Source organism: Oryctolagus cuniculus, chromosome 2 (assembly GCF_051225735.1).
Source record: "Oryctolagus cuniculus isolate XC-2025 breed Fujian yellow rabbit chromosome 2, ASM5122573v1, whole genome shotgun sequence".
NCBI classification, from domain to species: domain Eukaryota; kingdom Metazoa; phylum Chordata; class Mammalia; order Lagomorpha; family Leporidae; genus Oryctolagus; species Oryctolagus cuniculus.
Window position 1 is genome coordinate 72,312,981 of NC_142868.1, and position 24,923 is coordinate 72,337,903.

The following is a 24,923-nucleotide window of genomic DNA, read 5'->3' on the forward strand; positions in this document are numbered from 1 at the left end:
TGTTTAGAAGTTGTCTGGGATTTTAATTCCTCTGACCTAGGCCTCTCTCAGTGCTATTCATAACCCACATTCCTGCCAGGAGTTCTTGTTTGTAATAAGAAGGAGAGAGAAAGTTTTAGAGAAAGGCAAAGTGAAAGCATGTTCAAAGAATTAGCCTTCAGCTGCCTTGGAACCTAGTCTTTTAAAGCCATGGTTCTCAAACTTCATTGCACATTAAAATCATCTGGAGAACTATTAATAAACCTGATGCCAAAACCTCTGGCTTCCAGATCTTAAAGTACATAAGAATCACTTGGTAGTCTTATAAAGCAGAGAGTGGTGGGCTCCACCCTGCAGAGTTTTTCATTCAGTAGGTCTGAGGTAGGGCCCAAGAGTTTGCATTTCTAACAAGCTCCAGGTGATGCTGAGAACCATCTCAGAGTGCTCAATTAGAACCCTATACCTACTCACTCAGAACGTCTGGAGGCGGGACATATGTTTCTGGTTGATTTTCACCATCCCAAGTGATTCACATGTGCAGCTAATTTAGGGAACCTCTGGGAGACTGGAAGGTTTAAAGAGGAGTTGGGGAATGAGGCATCTAGAAGACAGTGTACTTGCACAAGGCAGAGTAAGTGTGGGATGTCAGTGTTCTGGCCTAACCTGTCACCACAAGCTTTGCTCTGCTGGCAAAGATTTGATTCTTTTGGGGGTGCTCTTCCCCCACATTTTCCTGAAGTCTTCCTTTAGCTCTCCTCAGTTTCAGTCTCATTCACAATAACATTGCCTTGCCCCTTGTGTCACACATCCTTACACATGTCTTAGTTCTACTTGTAGCCAGTCTGCCCAAGGAAACGTACATAGTACCTGATTACTGGCACGGATCCCTACCATTCTGGAATTCCTAGCTATACATAGAAGCCTCATTCTTCCCTAGGGTGCGCCCCACCCATAGTCGCATCCTAGCCAAACATATTTCTGTATGCCTTTGCACGTTGGTATCCAAGAAGGAGCCATGGTGGCAAAGGCGGCTCCAACTCACTTCCACCAGCTCTTTTCACAGCTATGTCGTAAGCTCACCCAGAAGCTGACCTAACTATCTGTGGCTGTGATAGGTGAACACGGGAGGAGCGCCCCCTGGGTAGCACCAGTTACCACTGGGTGGTTGAAGGGGGAGGTTAAGTTAGTTCACCTTCGGCGATGGACTTGACTGGATCCTTGCCCAGCACACCTGCTTTTGGTTGCAGTTTCAAAACCCCTTGATCTGAATATCTGTGTCTCATTGGATTCTGTGGAGAGGGCAGCATAGCTCTGAGTTAAATCATAGACTCAATTAGACTCTGGATCTAAGGCAAATGATATAACTAGACCTTGTTTTTTCATCTGTAAATGGGCCTAAAATTAATGCTTACCCTATAGGGCTTTGACGATTACTTAATTAGTTAGTTAATGTGTGCAAGAATGGTACCTGGCACGAAGTGAGTGATCTACATTTTCATTTATTTATTTATTTGCATGCATTTCATAAATACAACTTTAGGAACATAATAATTCTTCCCACTGTATCCACCCTCTCACCCACACTCTCACCCCTCTTCTTTTTCCCTCTTTTTTTTTTTATTAAGATTTATTTGCATCTAACTTTACACAGAGAAGATTAACTCTATTCTAGGTAAAGAGTTCAACACTTTGTATGAGAAAGAAAAAGAAAAGCAAACAAAAAAACAAAAACTAAAAAAACAAAAAAATCTGTTTCTCAATAGTTCAGACAGGGGCTGTTCATGAGAGGTGATGTACATTTGTATCAAGTAGTTTCATGTATTTTTCCTCTAAGTATACATTTTTTGGTGAGAGATAGTCTTGTGAATAAGTATTAAAATTTCCTTAAGCAAAGTAAAAAGTGGGGGCTGGTGCTGTGGTGTAGTAGACTAAGCTTCCACCCACGGCACCGGCATCCCATATGGATGCAGGTTTGTGTTCTGGCTGCTCCACTTCCCATCCAGCTCCCTCCTAATGTCCTTGGAAAGCAGTGGAAGATGGCCCAAGTGCTTGGGCCCATGCACCAATGTGGGAGACCCAGAAGAAGCTCCTGGCTCCTGGCTTCAGATCAGCTCAGCTCTGGCCATTGCAGCTATTTGGAAAGTGAGCCAGCAGATAGAAGATCTCTTTTTCTGTCTTTCCCTGTCTCCATTATTCTGCCTCTCAAATAAATAAATAAATCTTAAAAAGAAAAGTAAAAGGTGAAGTTCATTAAAAAGGCTGGAAGCAAAGTATACACACAAGCATTTGCTTTCCTACCTATAAAGTACTACTCTAATATGGGTAATACTTTATATTGATTTTTAGATCTAGATACATCTCACCACCTAAAACTCAAGAGGTGTTTGACAATTATTGGAGAATTAAGTGAAAATAGTTTCCTAGAAGCAAGACATAGAGCATGTGAACTTTGCACACAATGTGTTTTATTTATTTATTTATTTATTTATTTATTTTTTTTACAGGCAGAGTGGATAGTGAGAGAGAGAGACAGAGAGAAAGGTCTTCCTTTTGCCGTTGGTTCACTCTCCAATGGCCACCGCGGCCGGCGCTCCGCGCTGATCCGATGGCAGGAGCCAGGTGCTTATCCTGGTCTCCCATGGGGTGCAGGGCCCAAGCACTTGGGCCATCCTCCACTGCACTCCCTGGCCACAGCAGAGAGCTGGCCTGGAAGAGGGGCAACCGGGACAGAATCCGGCGCCCCGAACGGGACTAGAACCCGGTGTGCTGGCGCTGCAAGGCGGAGGATTAGCCTAGTGAGCCCCGGCGCCGGCCAATGTGTTTTATTTTTAATCTACCATTATTACCATTATTCTTTATTGATATTAAATCCTATTCATATGACATTAACTCAATTATTTTTCTCTAATAATCTCAAATATTAGATTTCATATTTACCACCTTCACAAAGGGAAAGAAATTAGACTGTATCTTCTTTCCCATAATTATCCATCCTAAATTTAGATGAGAGGGAGATACAGAAAAAGAGATCTTTCATTTCTCTGTTTCACTCCCCAAATGGCTGCAATGGCCAGGGCTGGGCCAGACTTAATACAGGAGTTAGGAGTTTCATCTGGGTCTCTGATGTTGGTGCAGGGGCCCAAGGATTTGAGCCATCTTTCACTGCTTTCCCAGGCCATAAGCAAGGAGCTGGATCAGAGGTAGAGCACCCAGGAATTGAACTGGTACCCATATGGGATGCCAGTGTTGCTGGCAGTGGCTTAACCCACTGTGCCACAGCACTAGCCCCTCCCCAATACTTCTTTACTGAGAAAATGTTCCAATGGGCATTGTGGAACAGTGATTAAGACAGTATTTGTAGGAATGGCATTGTGGCACAGCTGGCCAACTCTATGAATTTATTTCATCCATGAATGAAACATAGTCAAGGTGTTCAAAGAGATGGTAAAGGAGTCTGCATACCCAAGAGTGACTGTAGCCAGTGACTTCAGATACTTGTCATATCATCACACTGTAATGACAGCTGTCTCATTTCCTTCTGACAGAACTTGAGCAGTATTCATTTCACTGAGATAATTGTAAATTTTCTTCCACTCACAAAACCAGTGTGCTTCAGGGCAATGTGTTGACAAAAGAGAAGAACTAGGAGACAGGAGACTAATTTTCTAGTCTTGATCCTTCCTACTTAGGTAATAAGCAAGTATTAGGGGGTCAACTCAATTAATTAAGCTTCAATTTTCTTTATCATCTGGGAAGGTAGTTGGAATACATGATCTTTTGGCTTCTATCTAGATAGATGGCTATGATTCTATGGTTCTTCTATTTTTTCATTTGAAACTTACTTATGTGGGGAGCAACTTGGACTAGACTAAGTTACTGGAATTAAGACTTATTCTATGCATCTGCTCTCCCACAATATGGCGCTGGGAGAGGAGGAAACAGCTTCTACACAGCTGCCTCCAGTTCAACCAATAAACTGTAGGACCTGCTCCTGATTGGAGGAGAGCAGCGTACTCGGCGTGTGGGTAGCAGAGTTGGGATTGGTGGAAGAGGACTATAAAGGAGGAGAGAGACAACATGCACCAGGAACATCTATCTGAAGGAACACCTGAGGAACACCTGTGCAGCCCCCGAGAGAGCCGGCCGGTGGTGTGCCGCTCCCCCGCGGAAGTGGCAGGGGGAACCGCCATTCCACAGAGGTGAAAGGGACGGTAGCCAACCAGGGAAGAACCAGCAGCAAACCCGGGGAGGGCCGAGCAGACAAAAGAACAACACAGGGTCCTGTGTCGTTCCTCCACGAAGAGGGGGAGCGACAACTTACAGATAAATTGATTCCTGGTTAAGCACAAAGAATTACTCTATTCATAGATAAATAATACATGGTTATTGTGTTACAAAGCTTATACAAGAAAGGAGCTTATTTGGAAGAAGGAAGTAGATGGAACAGATCAGTGTGAATGAAACTTAGAATATACCATTCCTCTATTCCAAATTGGAATACTTGCTCTATGATGTACCATAACTCTGTTATAAGGTTTATTCCAATGATTTTGGTCAATGTTAAAGACTTCTTCTGCGTTTGTTTGGGAGTAATACATTGAATGGAGATGATAGTTCATAAATTCCTTTCTCAGTAGTGGAAGTTAGTGTATTGTAGATTTTTTTTTGCAAGATCCTTTCTTGAAACTAACTACTATCAATATTTTGGAGGTGTGCTATTAATAGCCTAGAAACAACCTAAGCCATATAGGTTTCATGATGTTTTCTGTCTTCCTGTTTAAAATAGTCTGATGTTTCTTTTTCTTAGTTTAAATTCTCATCACAATAATTCATAAATGTTATACAAAGGACATATGATTAAACCATTTTGAATTAGACTCCAGGAAGGTGAGTTTTGACTGGGAGGAAATAAATGGAGGAAGAAGAATTTGGGGCCAGAAATTTTCTTTTTCTCAAAGCTCAAGATAAGAAAACACTCGACATCCTGTTGGGAATCAATGGGAAAGAAGGATTAGTCAGAGACTTGAAAGTCAAAGAAATTAATGGAATAACTTGGATAATGGAGACTCAGGGAAGGTTGCCAAGTTGGAGTGTGACAAGCTGAAAACTGACGTATTAAATGATGAATTTAGTGGGAGAGGCAAAGTGGTCAGACTTTGAGGAAGAGCTTTGTGGTCTCACTTCCTGGCATAGAGTGTATAGAAGGTGGGCCATGACAAGAGCTGACTCATAAGCGCAAGACATGGTGAATTCATAGCATTTCACATTAATTGGAGTGGCTGTCATACATATCATCTCCTCATAAAGCATTTACTTTTTCATAGATCTAAAATAAATGAGTTTCCTATTTCTCTTATTTTCGTTGTTATTTTCATGATGGAGAATAAGAGGTTTGAGAAGTACTAGTTTGGACATTTTCAGAGGTTGAAAGTAAATGAGAAAAATTATACTAAAATATAATTATTCATCTTCTCCACAGAATAATTGCCTCTTGTGGTTATTTCCAAGAAGAATGTTGCCTTAAACACTTTCCATGAAGGCAATGGGTGAGTACTATGGTCTACAGGGTAGAGCAATAGATATAAGCTGGTAATCCATTGTATATCTATCTAAAGTCAAGGGATGCTTTAGCGGAATAGTTCTCGTTTTGTTGGGATGAATAAAATTAAATAAAAATACACAGTACTTGACCAGTTTTATCAAGCAGAGAAAAGGGTAGTGATAGAAGGAATGCATGACTATGTTTTTCTTTTTTCTGTTCTTAACTATGTTTCATTAGTGAAGTTTCCCAAAATACTTGGACCAAATTGTAATTCAGACACTATTAGAGATCATCATAATTCAAATATCTGTATTGGATGACACCAAAATGCTCACCTTCCCAGCCTAAAATCAATGTTTTAATGGTTTTCTGATGCTATTTCTATACAATAATCAACTCTTGAAAGATTAATCTGTTTGGAGCAAATATCCTTAGTTTCTAGCATATGGTTTACACAGAGAAAGATTCAATAAAAGTTTGGGGTTGATGATGAACCCTGTGTACAGGAGTTCCACATTAAGTCATAATTGGCTTTGTGTTGGGAGAGTATATGTGGATTGGTGGAGCCAGGCACAGAGGAAAGTAAGAATTTCCTGTAATAACAACAGAGCAACCGGTCACCCACGTGTTGTTCAAAACAATAGAACTGCAGGAAAGACTTTTCTAATCCCAGAATAGAGGTGTAAGCTTGCCTTGATGTCTATCGTGGAGAAAATGTCTACAGCAGATTTGATGGAGAATCTCAGGGAAGAGCTCACCTGTTTTATCTGCTTAGACTACTTCAACAGCCCGGTGACCACCGAGTGTGGACACAGCTTTTGCCTGATGTGTCTCCTCAAGAACTGGGAGGAACATAATACACCTTTGTCTTGTCCTGAGTGCTGGAGGACCTTGGAGGGCCCCCACTTCCAGCCCAATGAGCGCTTGGGGAGGCTGGCCAGCATTGGCAGGCAACTCAGATCCCAGGTGCTACAGAATGAGGATGAACAAGGCAGCTTTGGGAGAACAGCAGCAGCAGCAGCAGCCACTAAGGTGTTCTCTGATGATGAGCAGAGTACAAATTCTTTCTCAACCCAAAGCCATGGAGTAAACAGAGTGTATCTCTCAAGTGAGGCTGAGGAACAACACAAAGTAAGACTGGCTGCTCAGTATAAACTCAGAACATAAATCAGGTTCCATCAGCTATCATAATATTCTCTATTGGTGTCAATCCTGGAGGTCCTGTGCTGCCACCACATCACGAACCTCTGTGGATCCTGTTTCCATCCTTTGGTTTGCAGTTATTTATCTTCGAGGTCCCTTCATGACCTGATGCTCTCCTGGTTTGCCACAGAGAGTTTGTTTCTTTTGCAGGAGAAACTCCAGGAAATCCTAAATCTTTTGCGGAAAAAGAAGAAGGAAGCTCAGATTATATTAACCCATGAGAAGGAGAGAGTGATATTGTGTAAGGTTAGTATCTACCTTGCTCTTAGATCTTATATATGATTGATTCCCTGGAGGGGACCATGGGGGCAGGGTACTTAATGCCAGGAAAACGGGCAATTTTTTTCTGGTATGCAATATGCAATATCCACGCCCACCTCAGCTCATCCACTTGGAAATCTCAAGACTCAGCTCAAATTCCCTCATTCCTAAGCAGACATATTTCCTCCCCTTTTTTGTGCATCTAAGCAACTCTGTGGTTACCTCTATTATGGCTCTGACTACATAACATAGGATGGCAGTGAGTTCTTAAATAGATGATCCCAAATGCTTTCTGGGAAAATACACACTAAAAGAACGAGAAGGGGACATAAAGGCAAAATAGTAGCTTGAATTAAAGCTGAACAACTGTTCAAGGTTAGTTACAGATTTAGATTTGAGCTGCCTAGCACTTAAAGCAAAGAATGAAATGTTTAATTAGCTGTAAAAAATGAGTGGATGTGAGTCTCTCAATAGCTTTTGAGTCCTTAAGTGGTAGTATTTGTGATGTATATTTCTAATCCTAGTAGGTAACCCAAAGCCTCTTTCATCGAATAAATATTTGTTGAATTAATGAGCACACACATTTTTCATAATTTTCCACTTTTATTTTGCTTTATTTTAATTGTAACATTGGTCCCCACCTGTCATTTTATTTATTTATTTTTGTTTTCTTCCAGTAGACTGACAGGCTCCTGAGAGGAGAAATTTTGAGGTTTTGCTTACTATTGTATCGATAGCACATATGCATACTTTCAAAAACACCAAATTCTCCAAACAGGTACTCAGCAAAATAAATGTGTTATTTGTAGGTTTCAAGAATTGTCATGGTGAACTTTGGGTCTTTGTGAGGATTAAACATCTACAGACTTGTGTTTCTGTTACTAACTTTATTATATTGTGTGTGTGTATGTGTGTGTGTGTGTGTTTTGATAGGAAGAGACAAAGACTTGTAAACAGGTTGTTGTGTCAGAATATATGAAAATGCACCAGTTCCTGAAGGAAGAGGAGCAGCTACAACTTCAGCTTCTAGAAAAAGAGGAAAGAGAGAACATGAAGAAACTGAGGGAGAATGAGATCCAGCTGACCCAGCTAATCAGAAGCCTAAGCAAAATGATTGGACAGATTGAGTCTGCATTTCAGAACTCAACTTTAGAATCTTTTGAGGTGAGACTAAAATTTGTAGGTGGATGAGGAAAATTTATAGGAAAAAAAAAACTATACTTTGGGGCCAGCGCCATGGCTCACTTGGTTAATCCTCTGCCTGTGGCACTGGCATCCCATATGGGCGCCGGATTCTGTCCCGGTTGTCCCCCTTCCAGGCCAGCTCTCTGCTGTGGCCCGGGAGTGCAGTGGAGGATGGCTCAAGTCCTTGGGCCCTGCACCCGCATGGGAGTCCAGGAGAAGCACCTGGCTCCTGGCTTCAGATTGGCACAGCGCCGGCCATGGCGGCCATTTGGGGGGTGAACCAACAGAAGGAAGACCTTTTTCTTTGACTCTCGCTCTCTCTCTCACTGTCTAACTCTATCTGTTAAAAAAAAAAAAGGAAAAAAAAAAAAAAAACTATACCAGCTCATAGAATTCAAGGCATAGGAAATAAATTTTCCTGTGTTCACTTGAAAGAAACTAAGTTCTAGCCCCGAAGTAATATTCCTAAATAACTGATATTCTACACGCCGGTAAAGTCTTGAAGAAAAGGTGGAAATAACAGAAGAGTTTCTATCCCAAACAAGCCTGATAATCATTCCATTTTTTTTTTTTTCTGTACCTACCTCTTTGCAACCTCAGCTTTATCAAATATTTTTTATTAAGTTCATTGATTAGCATTTACTACAAGCTGGGTACATTAATCTTCATGATGTCTTGATGAAGCTAAGTTTTAGTATGATACAGGCTACAGGTGATTGAAAGCCACAGATTGAAGTTATAGCAGTGTTTATTTGATCATTCACATCCATGGCAGTGAGGTAATTTGCCTCTGAAATACCTACTTGGTGGTAGAGCCCAGATGTTCTGTGCACTGAGCCCATTTTCCTCACCATTTTTGCTTTACTGCCTTTCTTGGCTATTGTTTTCTCTGGGACCTTCTTAAATTTTTAAACCATGTGAGTCATCTTCAGTTTCAGATCTGTTTCCTGGACCAGTTCTGGAAAATGCTACTTTTTAATTCAGTGTCTTTCAAACTAACTACTCCTGCCTTATTCAGGCTTAGTCTGGATTCTCACTGGGTAATTTTCTCTGGCTCCCTAAAGTACTGAATAATGAGATATAGTTTGGCTCCTTGATCAGTTACAGGCTTTCTTGACAACATCATGAGAAAAATAAAAAGATGAGGTTTTCTGTAGTCATTGGGAGAAATATCCAATGTTCAACCAAACCACCTCTAGAGGAAATTAGGGATTTTTTTTCCTACTATATTTCCTTCTATGTAAGGTGTAGTAGGGCCATGGGAAGCAGATTCCGTGAATTTTGCAAAGGATCAGATTTTTGCTCGTGATAAGAATGCACAAACACTATAATCATTTTTCTCTTCTGCCCTCAGGAAGTGAGAGGAGCACTGGAAAGGTAAGTGTCCATCTGCATTCAGTTACGTAAGATACGGGAATCTGGTGGTGATGGAATAGATTACGAATGAGGTGGGCTTGTCACGTTGGAGCAGGGTGTGCCGTCTGGGCCAAGGTGAGCATGTGTCACCATTCTTTTGTAGGAGCGAGACACTCTTGCTTCAGTGTCCAGAGGCCACCACCACAGAACTGAGTCTGTGCCGCATCACTGGAATGAGGGAGATGCTAAGAAAATTCAGCTGTAAGTCGATTTGTCGAACCTTCTGAGATGTCCAGAGTTAACTTCAGGATATGTTAAGTGATCACTACTAGCCCTTGGGCTGCTTCTTCTAATGTAAAATGTTCATCCTACGATGCTAGGGCCTCAGGTATCCCGAGCCAGCAGTATGCACCAGGGAAGGCGGGGCCACAGAACGTTTCTGTGTTTGGGCAGAAAGAAGCAGTGAGACGTGACTGATGTTCTTTTAAAATCTTAATTTATTTGAGAGAGGGAGGGAGAGAACGAGAGAGCTCCCATCAGTCGGTTCATTCCCCAGATCTCTGGGAGCTTGGAACACACAGTGGCAAGGACCCAGCTCCTTGAGATATCCCTACTGTCTTCCTTCACATGCATTAGCAGGAAGCTAGTACCTGGAGCGGAGCATGGACTCGAACCCAGGCAATCTAACAGGGCATGTGGGCATCCAGAGCAGCATCTTAACCGCTGGCCTGGACTGATGGTTCATCTGTCATTGTTTGCTTTTTAAGGAGTCTGGATGTTTTGTTTTTAGTGTTCTGTTTTGTCTGTCCCATCCCTTGCACATGTATGGGTTCATGTGAATGCATACACACACACACACACATGCACGTGTGCTTACCCTTCATGTAGAGGTTTCTTCTTTTATAGCTCTGTTCCTGTTAAGACAAAATTCAATTTAAACTCTTCAATCTCAGTGAAGGAACATCCAAAGAACTCTATCCTTTGAGAACGTTTTAGATATTCAGATGGGCTACGATTCTCAGCTTTTACCTTGTGGACAATCTGACCTTTAGAGGCAGGCCTAAAGAGCTTTGGACCCGCTAGATGTTTGTTAAGTAACTACTATGTACGATGCTATTTGGCTCTGAGCTTGCTATGATGATGAGTAAGACAGGTGTTACCTTTGCTTTTGGACAGTGAAAATGAAGAGACAGGTATCAATATTACAGATAATTAGTTATGATTGGAAATTGGTCTATAAATAAAAGTATGAAATTATGTGACCGGGGCACCTAATTTTATGTGGACAGGCAGTAAACATTGGAAGCCCTTCTGTGACTTCCTCCCTGTGTCACTGTGAAGTGCTGTCTTACCACGTGCTTCATCAGATAGTCAAAGGGGATTGCACTCAGAGGAGGCTGCACCTCAACATGACACAATGAAAAATGCTGATTAGGAGTTGCAATTCAAGCACTCAGTAACTTTGAGTCTTGGTGAAGCTTCCTAACCTTTCTGAGCCTGTTATCCTTTTCTATTTAAATGGAAAAATTTATAATGCTTAAATGAGAATGTACAGAGGCTGCTTGGCATGGGAGTCAATGCTGTAGCTCAGCGGGTTAAACTGACACTTGCGATGCTGGATTCTCATATTGGAGGGCTGCTTCAAGTCCCAGCTGCTCCTCTCCCCATCCAGCTCCCTGCTGTTGTGCCTGTAGGGTAGTAGAACATGACCCAAGTACTTAGTGCCCTGCCACTCATGTGGGAGACCTGGATGGAGTTCTGGGCTCCTGGCTTCAGTCTGCACCAACCCATGTGGCCACTTGGGGCATGAACTAATGGATAGAAGGTCTTTTAAATTTTTTTTTTCTCTCTCTCAGTCTCTCTCTCTGTCACTCTTCCTCTCATAAATACATAAAATCTTTTTTTTTTAAAAAAAAAGAAGTCGCTTGGAACATAGGGAGGAATTTACAAATGGTAACTGCTCACATTCTCTCCCACTCAGATGGAGAACAAGAGCCCACCCTGGCTGACATGAATACAAACAACAAAGGTGTCCCTGTGAGCACAGGCAGCTGCCATCTAAAGCTGTCTTCCAACAGCACAGCTTCACTCTCCTATCAGAGATTTCTCTCCCCTCCCAGCAGGCTAAATAGTGCTCCTACTTGACTCTTCTCTGTTTCCCTCTAGGGGTTTCTCTGTTTTGTGCAGCAGTAAAAGAAGAGCTCAGAGATTCTGTTTCAAACAACCCTCCCCCCTTCCATTATACTCACGTAAATTACATTCCTTTTTTTTTTTTTTTTTGACAGAGTGGCCAGTGAGAGAGAGAGACAGAGAGAAAGGTCTTCCTTTGCAGTTGGTTCACCCTCCAATGGCCGCCGCGGCCGGTGCGCTGCGGCTGGCGCACCGCGCTGATCTGATGGCAGGAGCCAGGTACTTGTCCTGGTCTCCCATGGGGTGCAGGGCCCAAGCACTTGGGCCATCCTCCACTGCACTCCCTGGCCACAGCAGAGAGCTGGCCTGGAAGAGGGGCAGCCGGGACAGAATCCGGCGCCCTGACTGGGACTAGAACCCGGTGTGCCAGTGCCGCAAGGCGGAGGATTAGCCTATTGAGCCACGGCGCCAGCCACATTCCTAAAATATAGGACTAAATGCTAAGAATTTAATTAAAATCCAGCACATATAAGAGGCTTTTCAAGAATGACACAGGAGGATTCATTCTTTTCTCACCTTGCAGCGGATATAACTCTGGATCCAGCCACAGCCAATGCCTATCTAGTCTTGTCTGAGGATCTGAAAAGTGTACGATATGGAGCAAGCAGACAACAGTTACCTGACAACCCGGAGAGATTTGACCAGTCTGCTACTGTGTTGGGCACTCAGATCTTTACCTCTGGGAGACACTATTGGGAGGTGGAAGTGGGAAACAAGACAGAGTGGGAAGTGGGCATCTGCAAGGACTCAGTGAGCAGAAAGGGGAATCTCCCAAAGCCCCCTGGGGACCTATTCTCACTCATAGGTTTGAAAATTGGAGATGATTACAGTCTTTGGGTCTCATCACCCTTAAAAGGCCAACATGTCAGACAGCCGGTGCACAAGGTTGGTGTTTTCCTAGACTACGAATCTGGACATATAGCATTCTACAATGTGACAGACGAGTCCCTCATCTACAGTTTCCCGCCAGCCTCTTTCCAAGAGGCTCTCAGGCCTATCTTTTCCCCTTGCCTCCCAAATGAAGGGACAAATACAGACCCTCTCACCATCTGCTCACTGACCAGCCATGCCTGAGGAATGCCCTGACCTTCTGAGAACATGGTCTAAGACCAAAAATGACTGTTGATTAAGATGATTAATGTGTTAGCACTATGTACATCAGGTGGTCTGAACAACTCTCCTCCCCAAGAGTTTCCATTGACTTGAGCCCTCATTGAACAACCAAATTAGACAATCAACTTCAACATCACTAGGAGAATCCTGTTCAGAACCTGTGGTGTTAACCAAATTCATTATCCAGACTACCCCATGTGTGTGCTTGTCACTCAAACCATGGAGATAGAACTAGCCTTCGCTACCTTGTATTCCACTGTCTTAGGCCAATCTTAAAAATACATGCCATTTTTTCCAAGTGTATTTATTCATTGGACTCTTATTTTTTAAAAAAAAATTATTTATTTATTTAAAAGGCAGTTAGAGAGAGAAAGAGAGAGGAAGAGACAAAAAGATCAGTCTTTCACTTGCTGGTTCACCCCCCCGATGGCTGCAATGCCAGACCTGGGCAAGACCAAAGCCAGGAGTCAGGACTTTCTTCCAGGTGTCCCACATGGGTAGCAGGAGCCCAAGTACTTGGGCTATCTTCTGCTGCTTTTCCCAGGCCATTAGCAGGGAGCTGGATGGGAAGTGGAGCAGCCAGGACACGAACCAGCACTCATATGGAATGCTGGCATTGTAGGTGGCGGCTTTACCTGCTATGCCACTATAGTGGCCCCTTCATTGGACTCTTAAATGCTGTGTCTTTGTCCTGTGTACAGAGCTCCGTAGGCTGGGGCAACCCAATCTCTCCAGATCTCTGGTGCATGTCTTCTGCTCTCCATGGTGAGTGAGAGGGGCTCAAGACTCAGCCTGCTCTCTGAAAAGTCACTTTTCCTCCCATCCCATGAGGCCTAGAGTATTCACACTGAGCAACACTCATGTGTTCAGAATTCTGCAAACATTGGTGTGAATATTATCACTTGTGTTACTTAATCACAAGAGACTGGAACCTTCTGTTGTTCATTAACAGAAGACAACAGAGCAAAGTCTCAATTCAGTACATATATCATGTTAATGGACACCACAGGATTTCATTTAGTCTTCCTATAAGATTATTTCCTGTGCTTTTGCTCTTTGTGTTGAGAAGATTTTCAATCCCTGGAAGGTCAAATGAAGCCACTCTCCTATCTCAGAAAGTCAGTGTTTATCAGGGCGGTGGTGTCCGGCTGAGCTCCTTTTGCTGACCTCTAAGTGCATTCTGGTAGGTAGAGGTCTGATTTCATGTGTCTCATTCTTCCCTCTTCCCCACCCTGTTCTCACTGGTGTGTCCCCGCAGGTGTTTTTTTTTTTTTTTTTTTTTTTTTTTTTAATGGAATTCTGCTTTGCTTGCACTGCACTGCAGAATTTCATCAGTCAGTGGGGATTTTCTTTACCTCCTCCCACCACTCAGATAAGTCAGAGTCATAAAGCAGACAAGACAACCGATAAGATTTAACCAACCAACACATAACAGCCTAATTACTAGGGATTTTGGGGAAAAAGTTCATCACAGAATTTTCTTTTTTTTGTTTTAATTCTTTTTTTTTTTTTTTTTTGCCTTTGTGACTTGAAGATTAGGATGTGGGGACATTGACCATTGAATGTGTTAATCAGCACACAAGGCCATAGAGAGAGATCACCAGGTAATTCAGTTTATTTTAGAGTTTGTATTCATCCTCCTCATTGATCCAAATCTGTTTTCTCCTTCAGCCTTACACATTTTTACCCTGTATTTCAAAGGCAGGGACGCAGATATGAAACAGTCTTAGGATCCCAGAAAATGCCCTCTTCTGTCTTCTGTATTTATCATTTGATATTTCACCCTGACAGCACACACAGAATCAGAGAACTGTACAGCACAATCCGACACCACTTTGCTTCCCATTGGCTATTTTATTAGATAGACCTTATTCATTTTTGACCTCAGAAGGGCTGGCATTATGGTGCAGCAGGTTAAGCTGCAGCTTGGGGTGCCTGCATCCCATATTGGAGTGCTCTCTGCTAACGCACCTGTGAAACAGTAGGTGGTGGCTCAAGTACTTGAGTCCTTGCCACCAACATGGGAGAGCTGGGTGGAATTCCTGGCCATTGGCTTCGGTCTGGCCCAATCCCCGTTGCTGTGGCCATTTCTGGGGAGTGACATGGTAGATGGAAGATCTCTTTTTCCCTCTCTGTCACTCTGCCTTTCAAACAAATAAGTAAATCTTAAAAAAAAAGAAAAGGCTAAGAAGCAGATTATAAAAAGTAAACACCAAATATTTGGAATATTTATTCCTCTTTTTTAAAGATTTATTTTATTTATTTGAAAAGTAGAGTTATAGAGAGATCTGCAGGGGAGGGGGAAGATCTCTTCCATCTGCTGGTTCTCTCCCGAGTGGCGCAATGGTTAGTGCTGGGCCAGGATGAAGCCAGGGGCCAGGAGCTTCTTTTGGGTCTCCCACAAGTACTTGGACCATTTTCCACTGCTGTCCCAGGTGCATTAGCAGGGAGATAGATCAGAAGTGGTGCTGCCGGGATAAGAATCGGCACCCATGTGGGATGCTGGTGTTGCAGGCAATGGCTTTACCTGCTAGACCACAACGTTGAACCCTATTTCTCCCTCAACCATTAAAAAAAATTACTCTTCTGTGTTAAAGCATATAGAAGTGTTAAAGTGAAATGGTATTTTAATTTAGTGTGTGTTGCATTTAATTGTAGTGGAATTCAGGTGATAACTCCTTTTTTCTTTGTTGTCTCAAAGGGATTCACACCGCTAAGGAAATTAGCCCATTTATCTTTCTAGCAAAGCCATCCTGAATGGCTCTTCGTTGCACCATTGCCTACACTGGGCCTGCCACAGATTTTGGGTGTGTGGGGAAGACTTAGTCTATACCACTTTTACTCTTCTGGCTTTGCATGAATAACCATGAAAAAGTTGTGAGAAATTTTTCACTGAAGATTTCCACATACAATCCCCAAGCCAAACAGACATGGTGGTGAGGATGCAAATGAGGGTGATCAGAACGGAGCATGGAAGGGCCTGGGTCTCTCTGTCCAGGCCTTTGGAAAAGGACATTTCCTCAGATAGGAACAGTGCCCCGTGTGGAACCTGCCACCACCATTCCTTCAGCTGTCCTTTTGTTTTCTGTTTTACTTCCTTATTTTCTCCCCTAGACTCCCACACTTACCCTTTGTGGAGTGGATAATTTCTTCAGGAGTGGCAGTTCCCAAGTAGCCTCTTATCCACTGGGCATTAGGAAAATCAAATCTAGAGTCGTAGCAATTTTCTTCTCTACTTCTCCCCTCCAGCTAGAAGAAAGGAAAAATGTCTAGTTCTGAGATTAGAGGACATCAAGATTGACCTTCTACATTGCATAACAATTTGACTAGCTTGTTTTCCGACTTTCCTTCTTTGTCCTTGAACAGCTTAAAAAATACATATCTTGCCTTGAAATGTAATTGACAAATCAAACTGCTTAGATCTCTAGGTAAGGCCTTCACCCAGTCATCTGGTCTTATTATCGCCATTCCCATCTCTGGTATGACGTAATTCAACCTATGATGGTTAGAGAGTATTGGTACCTTATCTAACTTTGGATTGCTTTACATCACTCTCTTGCACTAATTAACTCAAGAATGTGCTCAGTCCACTTTTTCATGTTCTTAAATTTCTCCCTGGGCCTGTACCTTGGAGGGAGGGATGGGAGCCAAACAACAGACCACAGTAAGAAAAGGGACAAATGCAGAAATGAACAAAGGGTAAAATAAAAATCAAGTGGGATCTCACTACATTGCCTATATTTTGGTGTGTATCTTTTTAGGTGTTGTTTCTTATGTATGTATATTTGTAGCAAAATAAAAATTAATATTACCTCAGCATTACTTAGTGGACCTCTTTCATATTACTAGATATTTCCTGACTGTGAATTTTTCATCCCTACATTTATAAGCTTGTGTCTTCGAAGAAACATCACAGTTATTAAATTACATTTATCACATAGAAATGTTTACACTTGAAAATGATGCAATATTATCTAGTATATAATCAATATTAAAAATTTTCCATTTGTCCTGGTAATGTTCTTTACAGCTATTTTTTTTTTCAGTCTTCCAGCATCTAGGAGTAATATAGGAGCATGTATTGAATTTAATTGTCTCTGAAAATACAATTTTTAATGGGAGTAATATTTCATTGTTTGACTGTCTCTAAATTTATTTAATCCTTCCCCTACTGTGGTACATTCAGATGAACACAAGTGCATACAAACTTGGGTGTATCTATTTCCCAAGCGTGTCTCCTGCAGACAAGAAAGCTCTTTGTGGATTCTGGAGCCATGTGCTTGTCAAAGTTCTTCGTGCACTGCAGGTGATCCCAAAATTCACATTTCATACCAAAGAGCAGACACACTAGCTTTGAGACAGGTGAACAAACATGTTTTCTCCTACTCTCTTTGCCAAAAGCATTGATCTTATTTTCTCCAAAAAGACTATTCTGGGAAGAATTGGGTAATGTCTGGGTGTTGAAATCAGTCATCCCTTGGTTTCAATGCTTGACTTTACTGCATAATAGCTATTTTAACTTTCACAAGTTACTTTAACGCTCAGAGTTGAAATACCTACTTGCCGTGACCATTACGTGAGAACACATAAAAGCAACTAATGAGTTGGGCACAATAGCTTTCTGTAAGTTCTCCCTTCCCCTATTAAAGGCTTCATTTTGTAATTCCTCCCAGAAGGCACAGAAAAGTCACAGGATGTTGGGGTAGGGTGCGGAGAACACAGACATTTAAGTGTTTGAAAGAATTCTAGGGTTTTTTTTTAAGGGGTAAAGGTGCTAATATAAAAATCAGCTGAGGGGGCTGATGTTGTCACAGCGATTAAGCTGCTGCTTAACATCCACACTGGAGTTCCTGCTCCACTTTTTTTTTTTTTTTTTTTTTTGACAGAGTTACTGACAGAGAAAGACAGAGAGGAAGGTCTTCCTTCCGTTGGTTCATTCCCCAAATGGCCGCCACGGCCTGCACTACGCCAATCCGAAGCCAGGAGCCAGGTGCTTCTTCCTGGTCTCCCATGCAGGTACAGGGTCCAAGGACTTGGGCCATCCTCCACTGCACTCCCGGGCCACAGCAGAGGGCTGGACTGGAAGAGGAGCGACCGGGACTAGAACCCGGCGCCCATATGGGATGCCGGCGCCGCCAGCGGAGGATTAGCCAAGTGAGCCACGGTGCCGGCCTTCAGCTCCACTTTTGATTCCAACTTCCTGTTTGTGTGCCTGGGAGCACAGCAGATGATGGTCCAAGTATTTGGGTCCCTGTCATGACTTTGAGGACCCAGCTAATGCTGTGAGGCAACAAATGAAGGCTCAAGTTCTTGGGTCCTTGTAGGAGACCCAGATGGGGTTCTTGGCTCCTGGCTTTGATCTACTACAGCCTTGGTTTTTGTGCACAATTGGGAAGTGAGCCAGCAGATAGATCTGTCTATCCTATTTGTCACTCTGCCTTTCAACTAGATGAAAATTAACAATTTAAAAATGTTCATGGAAATGCATATTACATAAAAATTCATGGATTTCATTTTTGTATCAAAATAAACATATTTAATTCATTTTCCCACAAATTTCTAAGTGCCCTCATATATGTATAAATACATATACACATGCATTCACGTGTAGAGAGAGAAGGAGAATCAGAAGATATTCACAGTTTCCTGGGATGTCCTGCTATAGTTTTCTTATTGACAGTTAGCAGGTTTTATGAGTTCTGAAGCTTATGTAAGTGAGAGGAGTCCTTTTTGAGAAAAATCATAAAAATTATAAATTATAAAACTGGGTGTAGAACACTAGAGGATCTCAAACAATCAGGGGCCTGAAATGAGTTTTACTACATAGTACCTCTGTCTCTTAGATAGCCAGGTGCAAAGACAGTAAAGCCAGACCTCTGAGATTCAAATCATGGCTTTACCACTTACTGCCTCTCTGGCCCTGGGCAAGTTGCTTAATTTCCCGGTGCCCTCATTGTCTCATCTGTAAAATGTGGTTGAAAATAATCTTTGCCTCATAGGGTAGCCATACGTGTCAAATGACATAAGCCTTGGACTTAGAACAATGTCAAATTTAAGGTATAATTAACTAGTTAATACTTGTTAACTTTTTTTTTTTTAAAGATTTATTTATTTGGGAGGTAGAGTTACAGACAGAAAGGGAGAGACAGAGAGAAAGGTCTCCCATCTACAGGTTCACTCCCCAAATGTCCACAAGCTGGGTTGATTCAAAGCCAGGAGCCAGGAGCTTCTTCCATCTTTCGTCTCTTTCATCTCCCACACGAGCACAGGGGCCCAACCACTTGGGCTATCTTCTGCTTTCCCAAGCCATCAGCAAGGCGATGGATCAGAAGAGGAGAAGCCAGGACTTGAACCAGTGCCCATATGGGATACCGGCGCCACAGGTAGATGCTTAACCTACTACAGCACAGTACTTGCCCCAACGCTGTGACATCTACACTAACCAGAATCTGTTTGCATTTTTGTATACTCCCTTCTATGACTACAGCTCACAGTTTTGACCAAGAACTCGTCTGAGAGATTTGAAGATTGCCCTCTATTACTCTCATACCTGCACTCGTGGTTCTGGTTCTATTTTTAATGGAAACTTTATGTCTAATTCTGAAATAGCCTCAAAGCACATTGTCTGATATCTGGTCCTTTTGGATTCTTAATTCTGACTTTCACTCCTTATCTTCCAAAAATTTCTAGAATATCTCATGTATTGTCTTTAATTAGATTCATTCTTTCCCTCCAGGTTTAAACAGTTAACTCTGAATGGTAAGGCACAACATTCAGAGCTGGTCTTTTCTTTCTTTCTTTCTCTCTTTTTTTCTTTCTTGATTTATTTATTTATTCGAAAGGCAGAGTTATAGAGAGGCAGAGGCAGAGAAAGAGATCTTCCATCTGCTGGTTCACTCCCCAGATGACCACTACAGCCAGGGCTGGGCCAGGCTGAAGCCAGGAGCCTGGAGATTGTTCCAGGTCTCCCATGTGGAAAGAGGGGCCCAAGGACGTGGGTCATTTCTACTGCTTTCCCAGGCCATAGCAGAGAGCTGAATCGGAAGTGGGAGCAGCCGGGACTTGAACTGACATTCACATGGGATGCTGGCACAGCAGGCAGCGGCTTTACCTGCTACGCCACAGCGCCGGCCCTCATGGATGGTATCTTCTTTTAGGCTGTGTTTGAGACAGTGGTGGTGAATCCACATTCTTGCTTCAGAGGGAAATACCTCCTGTCTGTACCGGTTTTGTCTGGTTTCATTTTGGTGGGAGACAACTCTTCTAGGCTGAGCGTCTGGGTCCCCTGTCTTCTATTCAGATGGAAGATAAATGCTGGGGTGCTCTGGGGAGGGGATTATCTGATAGGTGAGAGGTGGATGTGGCTGGGGCAGGGAAGGGTGTGGGCGGTGCATGGGCAGCTGTGTGGGAGTTCAGTTTGTTTTCAGAGCCTGTTTTCCTCAATTCACTTCTTGCCCCTTCACACTGTGTCCCTTCCCCTCAGATTGCCACTCCACTTTCCCCCAGACCGCATCATCTTCCAGTTATATAGTTTCTCGGGAATGAAAAGCTCGTTCTGCAGACGGCTTTGGGGAAGAGAATCTCATGGAGATTTTTGGGATTCTGCAGCTAGGGGACCAACTCTGAAAATGACTGAAAACGAGAATAGCTCTGGAAAACAGGCAGAGAAGGACCAGGCTGATGCTTGCAGATATTATCTCAATGCGCATTTATTTTTCTGCAGAAGAAGTCAGGAGACTCTCTTGAGGTGAATCTGGAGGGATTTATGCCGCTTTTACCTAATCCCAATTATTTTATAGCTAGTTCTTTACTATTAATGAGCATGATTCGAAAGCTAGTTTTAAGCAACATAAATATTGAAAATAATACTATACCAGTTTTTAAAGTCTGAGTCTTTTTTATTTGTTTGATCTCTGGGTACTAAAGCTAATAAAGTAAATTTCTCTTTTCTTCCTTTTGCATAAATCCAAAGAACTGTTAGACTCAGTTAAAATTTTATAAGATAGTTTAAAGAGTAATTGTTAAATGTGTTGTCTCTTTTGAGATTCTGTAAGTGTTCTTATCTGGCATTGGTTGTATCGTGTGTTCAGTTTGTACTAATGCATTGAGGTGGAAATTTATATGTTCAATTTCTGTATGCAAATTGTACTTCAGCAAACACTTTCAAAAAAGTGGTTGTCTTTCATTACAGGTTGGGTTCCCGGGAAGAAGGCAGCAAAGCAGTCTCCGAGTGCAGTTTAGCATGTGTGCGAGTGGGGGCATTTGTCAGGCCATGCTCTTGGGACCAGGACCTTTATACACGTGGGGTGAGAAGCAGCATTGGGCAGAGGAGTATCCCTAGCCAAGATTCATTTCCAATGACTAGCTGCCTCAGTCACACAGAAGGCACTCTTAAACTAAAATAGCCTTCAGACTAGAGTCCCTTGGAGTCAAACAGCCCAGCTTTTATGCACACACTGGATATGTCACTCTTCTATCCACTGGTACACTCCCCAAATACATGCAACAGCCAGGCTTGGGCCAGGCCAAAGCCAAGAGTCTGAAACTCCATCTGGGTCTTCCATGTGGGTGACAGGGTTCCAAGACTTGAGCCATCATCTGTTGCCTTTCCAGGTGCATTAGCAGGAAGCTGAATCCAGAATCAGAGTAGCTGCAACTCTAATTGACATTCCGATATTTATCCCAGCATTGCAAGGTTGGGCTTAATCCACTGTACCACAATGCCCACCCTATGGCCTTTCATTTTTTTAAAAAAAGATTTATTTATTTATTTGAAAGAGTGCGTGAGAGAGCTATCTACTAGTTCACTTCCCAGATAGCCACAGTGTCCTGGGCTAAGCCAGGGTGAAGCCAGGAGCTAGGAGCTTCATCCAGGTCTCTCACGTGAGTGGCAGGGGCCCAAACACCTGGGCCTTCTGTGGCTTTCTCAGATCATTAGCAAGGAGCTGGATTGGAAGTGAAGTAGCCAGGACTTGAAATAATCATCTCAATGCGTTGCAGCAGCAACTTTACCCACTAGGCCACAATGCCAATCCTATTTTAAAGCTCCATATTATTTAATTAAAAGAAATCCATGTGGTGTTCCTTTAATTCAACAAATTATTTTTTGAAATGTCCATACATCAACACCATTATTTTAAATTCACAAACAGCATATCATTCTCCTGCCTATAAAAGTTTAAATGGCTGCTTACAGTCTCAAATTGATACAAAAATATATTTGTATATGTAGCTTTATTTCCATGTGTTATCTTCCATAAAATCCCCATTACTGGGTTTTTACCCTTGTCTTATTTTATCAGCATGTGACTTGCTTCTTTTTTATTTTGATTAATTTCTATTTATGAATTTTCATCTTGTTTTGAGCATTAACATTTATTCAGTGGATGAACTAACTTTATGGCATTTTTTTTATCAACTTGATTGAAAGATTACATTTTTAGGTAAGGCAATTCAGAATGAAAACAAGTTTGAATGGGAGGGAAACATTTGTCAGGTATGATGGTGATGAGAATGTACCTTGCAACCTCCCATTACAGGAAGTACAGTTAGCCAAGAGCCCAGCTGCTGCGCTCTGAGATCCATGGGTCTGCTCTTGAGTTCTGAGTTTGACCTACCTGATAGGGATGACAGTACAGACCCAATTCTGGGACACACAGGACTCCTCTGATGGCTGACTTGGGCTTGTGGAATGCTTGGCAGCTTTGTCAAAGAGTCGTACAACCTTCAATGTGATCCTCCGTCCTCTTGTACTTCACTTAGGGTGTGGCTCTGGCCAGCTCCTTCCTTGTTTCCTTCGCCCGAGTGGTGTGCTGGAACCCGTGGGACTGGGACTGGCTCGAGAGGATTGTGTGCAGCTCTTCTCAACATGGGGTTCAGTGATACCAGACTGAGAGCTTGAATTGGGTGAAGCTGGGAGTTGTTACATCAAATAGCACACATTGCAAATCAGGTTTTCCTCACTCACAGACCTAGCTGTTAACCAATTACCAGCACACCACTGCCTTCATCAGCATTTCGCCTCTTAAACCTTTGCACATTTAATCCTGTTTGATGTCTGCTTCTTAAAACAATCTGGATAATAAAAAGAGAGAGGGGCTGGCATTGTGTCATAAGGGGTTAAATCCCCGCCTGCAATGCCAGTATCCCGTATGGATGCCAGTTCGAGACCTGGCTGCTCCAGTTCTGATCCAGCTCCTTGCTAATGTGTCTGGGAAAGCAGCAGAAGATGGCCCATGTACTTGTGGGAGACCCTGAAGAAGCTCTTGCTTCCTGACTTCTGCCTGGCTATTGCAGTCATTTGGGAAGTGAGCTAGTGAATAGAAGATCTCTCTCTCTCTCTCCCCCTCTCTCTCTCTTTCTCTCCCTCTCTCTAACTCAGACTTTCAAATAAATTAAATCTTTAAAAAAAAAACATAAAAAGAGAAAACATGAAATTTGTTTTGGACATGTTGATACAATAGATAAAATTTTTTTTTTCAAAAAGATTTATAATTTATTTAAAGGCAGAGTTACAGAAAGAGAGGTAAAGAGTGAGAGATACTGATCTTCCATTCACTGGTTCAGTTCCTAAATTCCCAAACTACTGGGGCTGGGGCAGGCAAAATTCAGGAGCCTTGAACTTTATCCGGGTCTCCCACATGGATGGCAGGGCCCCATGTTACTTGGGCCATCTTACCCTGCTTTTCCTAGGTGTATTGGCAGGGAGATGGATGGGAAGTAGAGCAGCCAGAACTTGAATGGGTGCTCCTATAGGATGCTGGCATCTCAGGCTGCAGCTTAACCTACTGCACCAAAACACTAGCCCCAGTAGAAAGAATTCTGGAGATGCATGAAGGTCATTAAAGTGAAATTGCTTTCTCCATTTGGAAAATTATCATCAGTCAAGGCCACATTACTGCCCTCAGGAACTAAAGCTTATGACCCTGGATTTGTAGAAATAACCTCTAAATTTGAGGTAGCACGATTTTTCTGGCTTTCTAGCCCCTAATACCTTTAAATTAGACATTATTTCCAAGCTCCTGCTCTATGAATTTTTCACTGAGACTTGAATGATTTCTTTTTTAAACTGTATTTCTTACTTTTTTTTTTTTTTAAAGATTTATTTATTTATTTGAAAGGCAGAGTTACAGAGAGAGAGAAGGGAGAGACAGAGAGACTGATCTTCCCAAAATGGCTGTAATAGCTGGAGCTGGGCCAGAGAGGGGAGAATTGAGCTTCTTCCAGATCGCCCACATGGGTGCAGGGGCCCAAGCACTTGGGTCATCTTTGGCTGTTTTCTTGGGTGCATTAACAGGGAACTGGGTTGACAGTGAAGTGGCTGGGACATGAACCAGTGCCCAGATGGGATGCTAGCATTGCAGGCAGTGGCTTAACTTGCTATGCCACAGTGTCAGCCCCTTTATTCCTTACTTTCCTCTCTTCACTTACCATTGTAGGTCCATTTCAATTCCCCTGCTATTTCTGAATTTTACCACCTTGTTGCTGTTCTAGAAAATTTCCAGAATTTGAAAATAAAACATCTCATCCATTAATAGGCAATTCATGTAATGAATCACCCTCCTTTTTTTCTAAAATATTCCAATATTTAAAAAAATATGTCCTCCAGGTGTTTCTCCAACAGCTTCTGCCCCAGGTACATCTTTCACTTCCTGCAGCCTACAGAGCACCTGGTAACATATCAGGTTGCAAAGCTTGGCTTCTAAGCAAAAAAGATTTTATTCTTCCCATAATGGCTCTGTCTTTTATAACAGTCAGTCCTGGGAAATGGCTCTACGAGATGTCCTTTACTGTTGTTCTTCATTTGGGTTTTTTCCCCAAGCCTTCTGATTCACAGATTAATTCTAAATGTGTGTGTGTGTGTCTGTGTGTCTGTGTGACTTTAGGAATTCTAGTGGTTGCCAAGATTTTTAAATTAGGAAATTAAACAAAAAATAGACATGTCCAGATTCTTTTGAGGAGCTTATTTGTATGGAAATATTAGGTCTTCATTTATAGTAGCAAAATACAGGGAGAATCCTTGGAAGCCCATTTACTACCACCTCAAGCTTTTAGAACGCATTATTTTTTATTATATCCCAGATTCTTGAAAATG

At 42.3% G+C, this 24,923-nt stretch overlaps 1 protein-coding gene across 4 annotated transcripts; it reads left to right on the forward strand.

Moving 5' to 3' along the window:
- Nucleotides 1–3,851: 3,851 nt before the first annotated feature.
- Nucleotides 3,852–13,025, forward strand: TRIML1 (tripartite motif family like 1). 4 transcript variants are annotated; one of them, XM_089327265.1, is made up of 8 exons: nt 3,852–4,178; nt 5,459–5,525; nt 6,875–6,970; nt 7,663–7,763; nt 7,919–8,149; nt 9,525–9,547; nt 9,690–9,787; nt 12,240–13,025. In XM_089327265.1, the coding sequence occupies exons 4-8, from the start codon at nt 7,728–7,730 to the stop codon at nt 12,788–12,790; spliced, it is 939 nt and encodes a 312-aa protein (XP_089183391.1). In that variant the 5' UTR covers nt 3,852–4,178; nt 5,459–5,525; nt 6,875–6,970; nt 7,663–7,727; the 3' UTR covers nt 12,791–13,025. The 4 variants fall into 4 exon arrangements, with proteins under 4 accessions (XP_089183391.1, XP_089183393.1, XP_089183392.1 ...); XM_089327266.1 differs by lacking the exon at nt 3,852–4,178 and adding an exon at nt 4,181–4,317; XM_089327267.1 differs by lacking the exon at nt 7,663–7,763 and having other exon boundaries at nt 3,858–4,178.
- Nucleotides 13,026–24,923: the final 11,898 nt, after the last annotated feature.

Excerpts from the sequence above, each read along its gene's own strand:
- TRIML1 (XM_002709338.5), top strand. The coding sequence starts at position 6,218 with ATGTCTATCGTGGAGAAAATGTCTACAGCAGATTTGATGGAGAATCTC. Across the intron at positions 6,653-6,874 it reads AGGCTGAGGAACAACACAAA|GAGAAACTCCAGGAAATCCT; the intron begins GTAAGACTGGCT and ends TTTCTTTTGCAG. Across the intron at positions 6,971-7,918 it reads AGAGAGTGATATTGTGTAAG|GAAGAGACAAAGACTTGTAA; the intron begins GTTAGTATCTAC and ends GTGTTTTGATAG.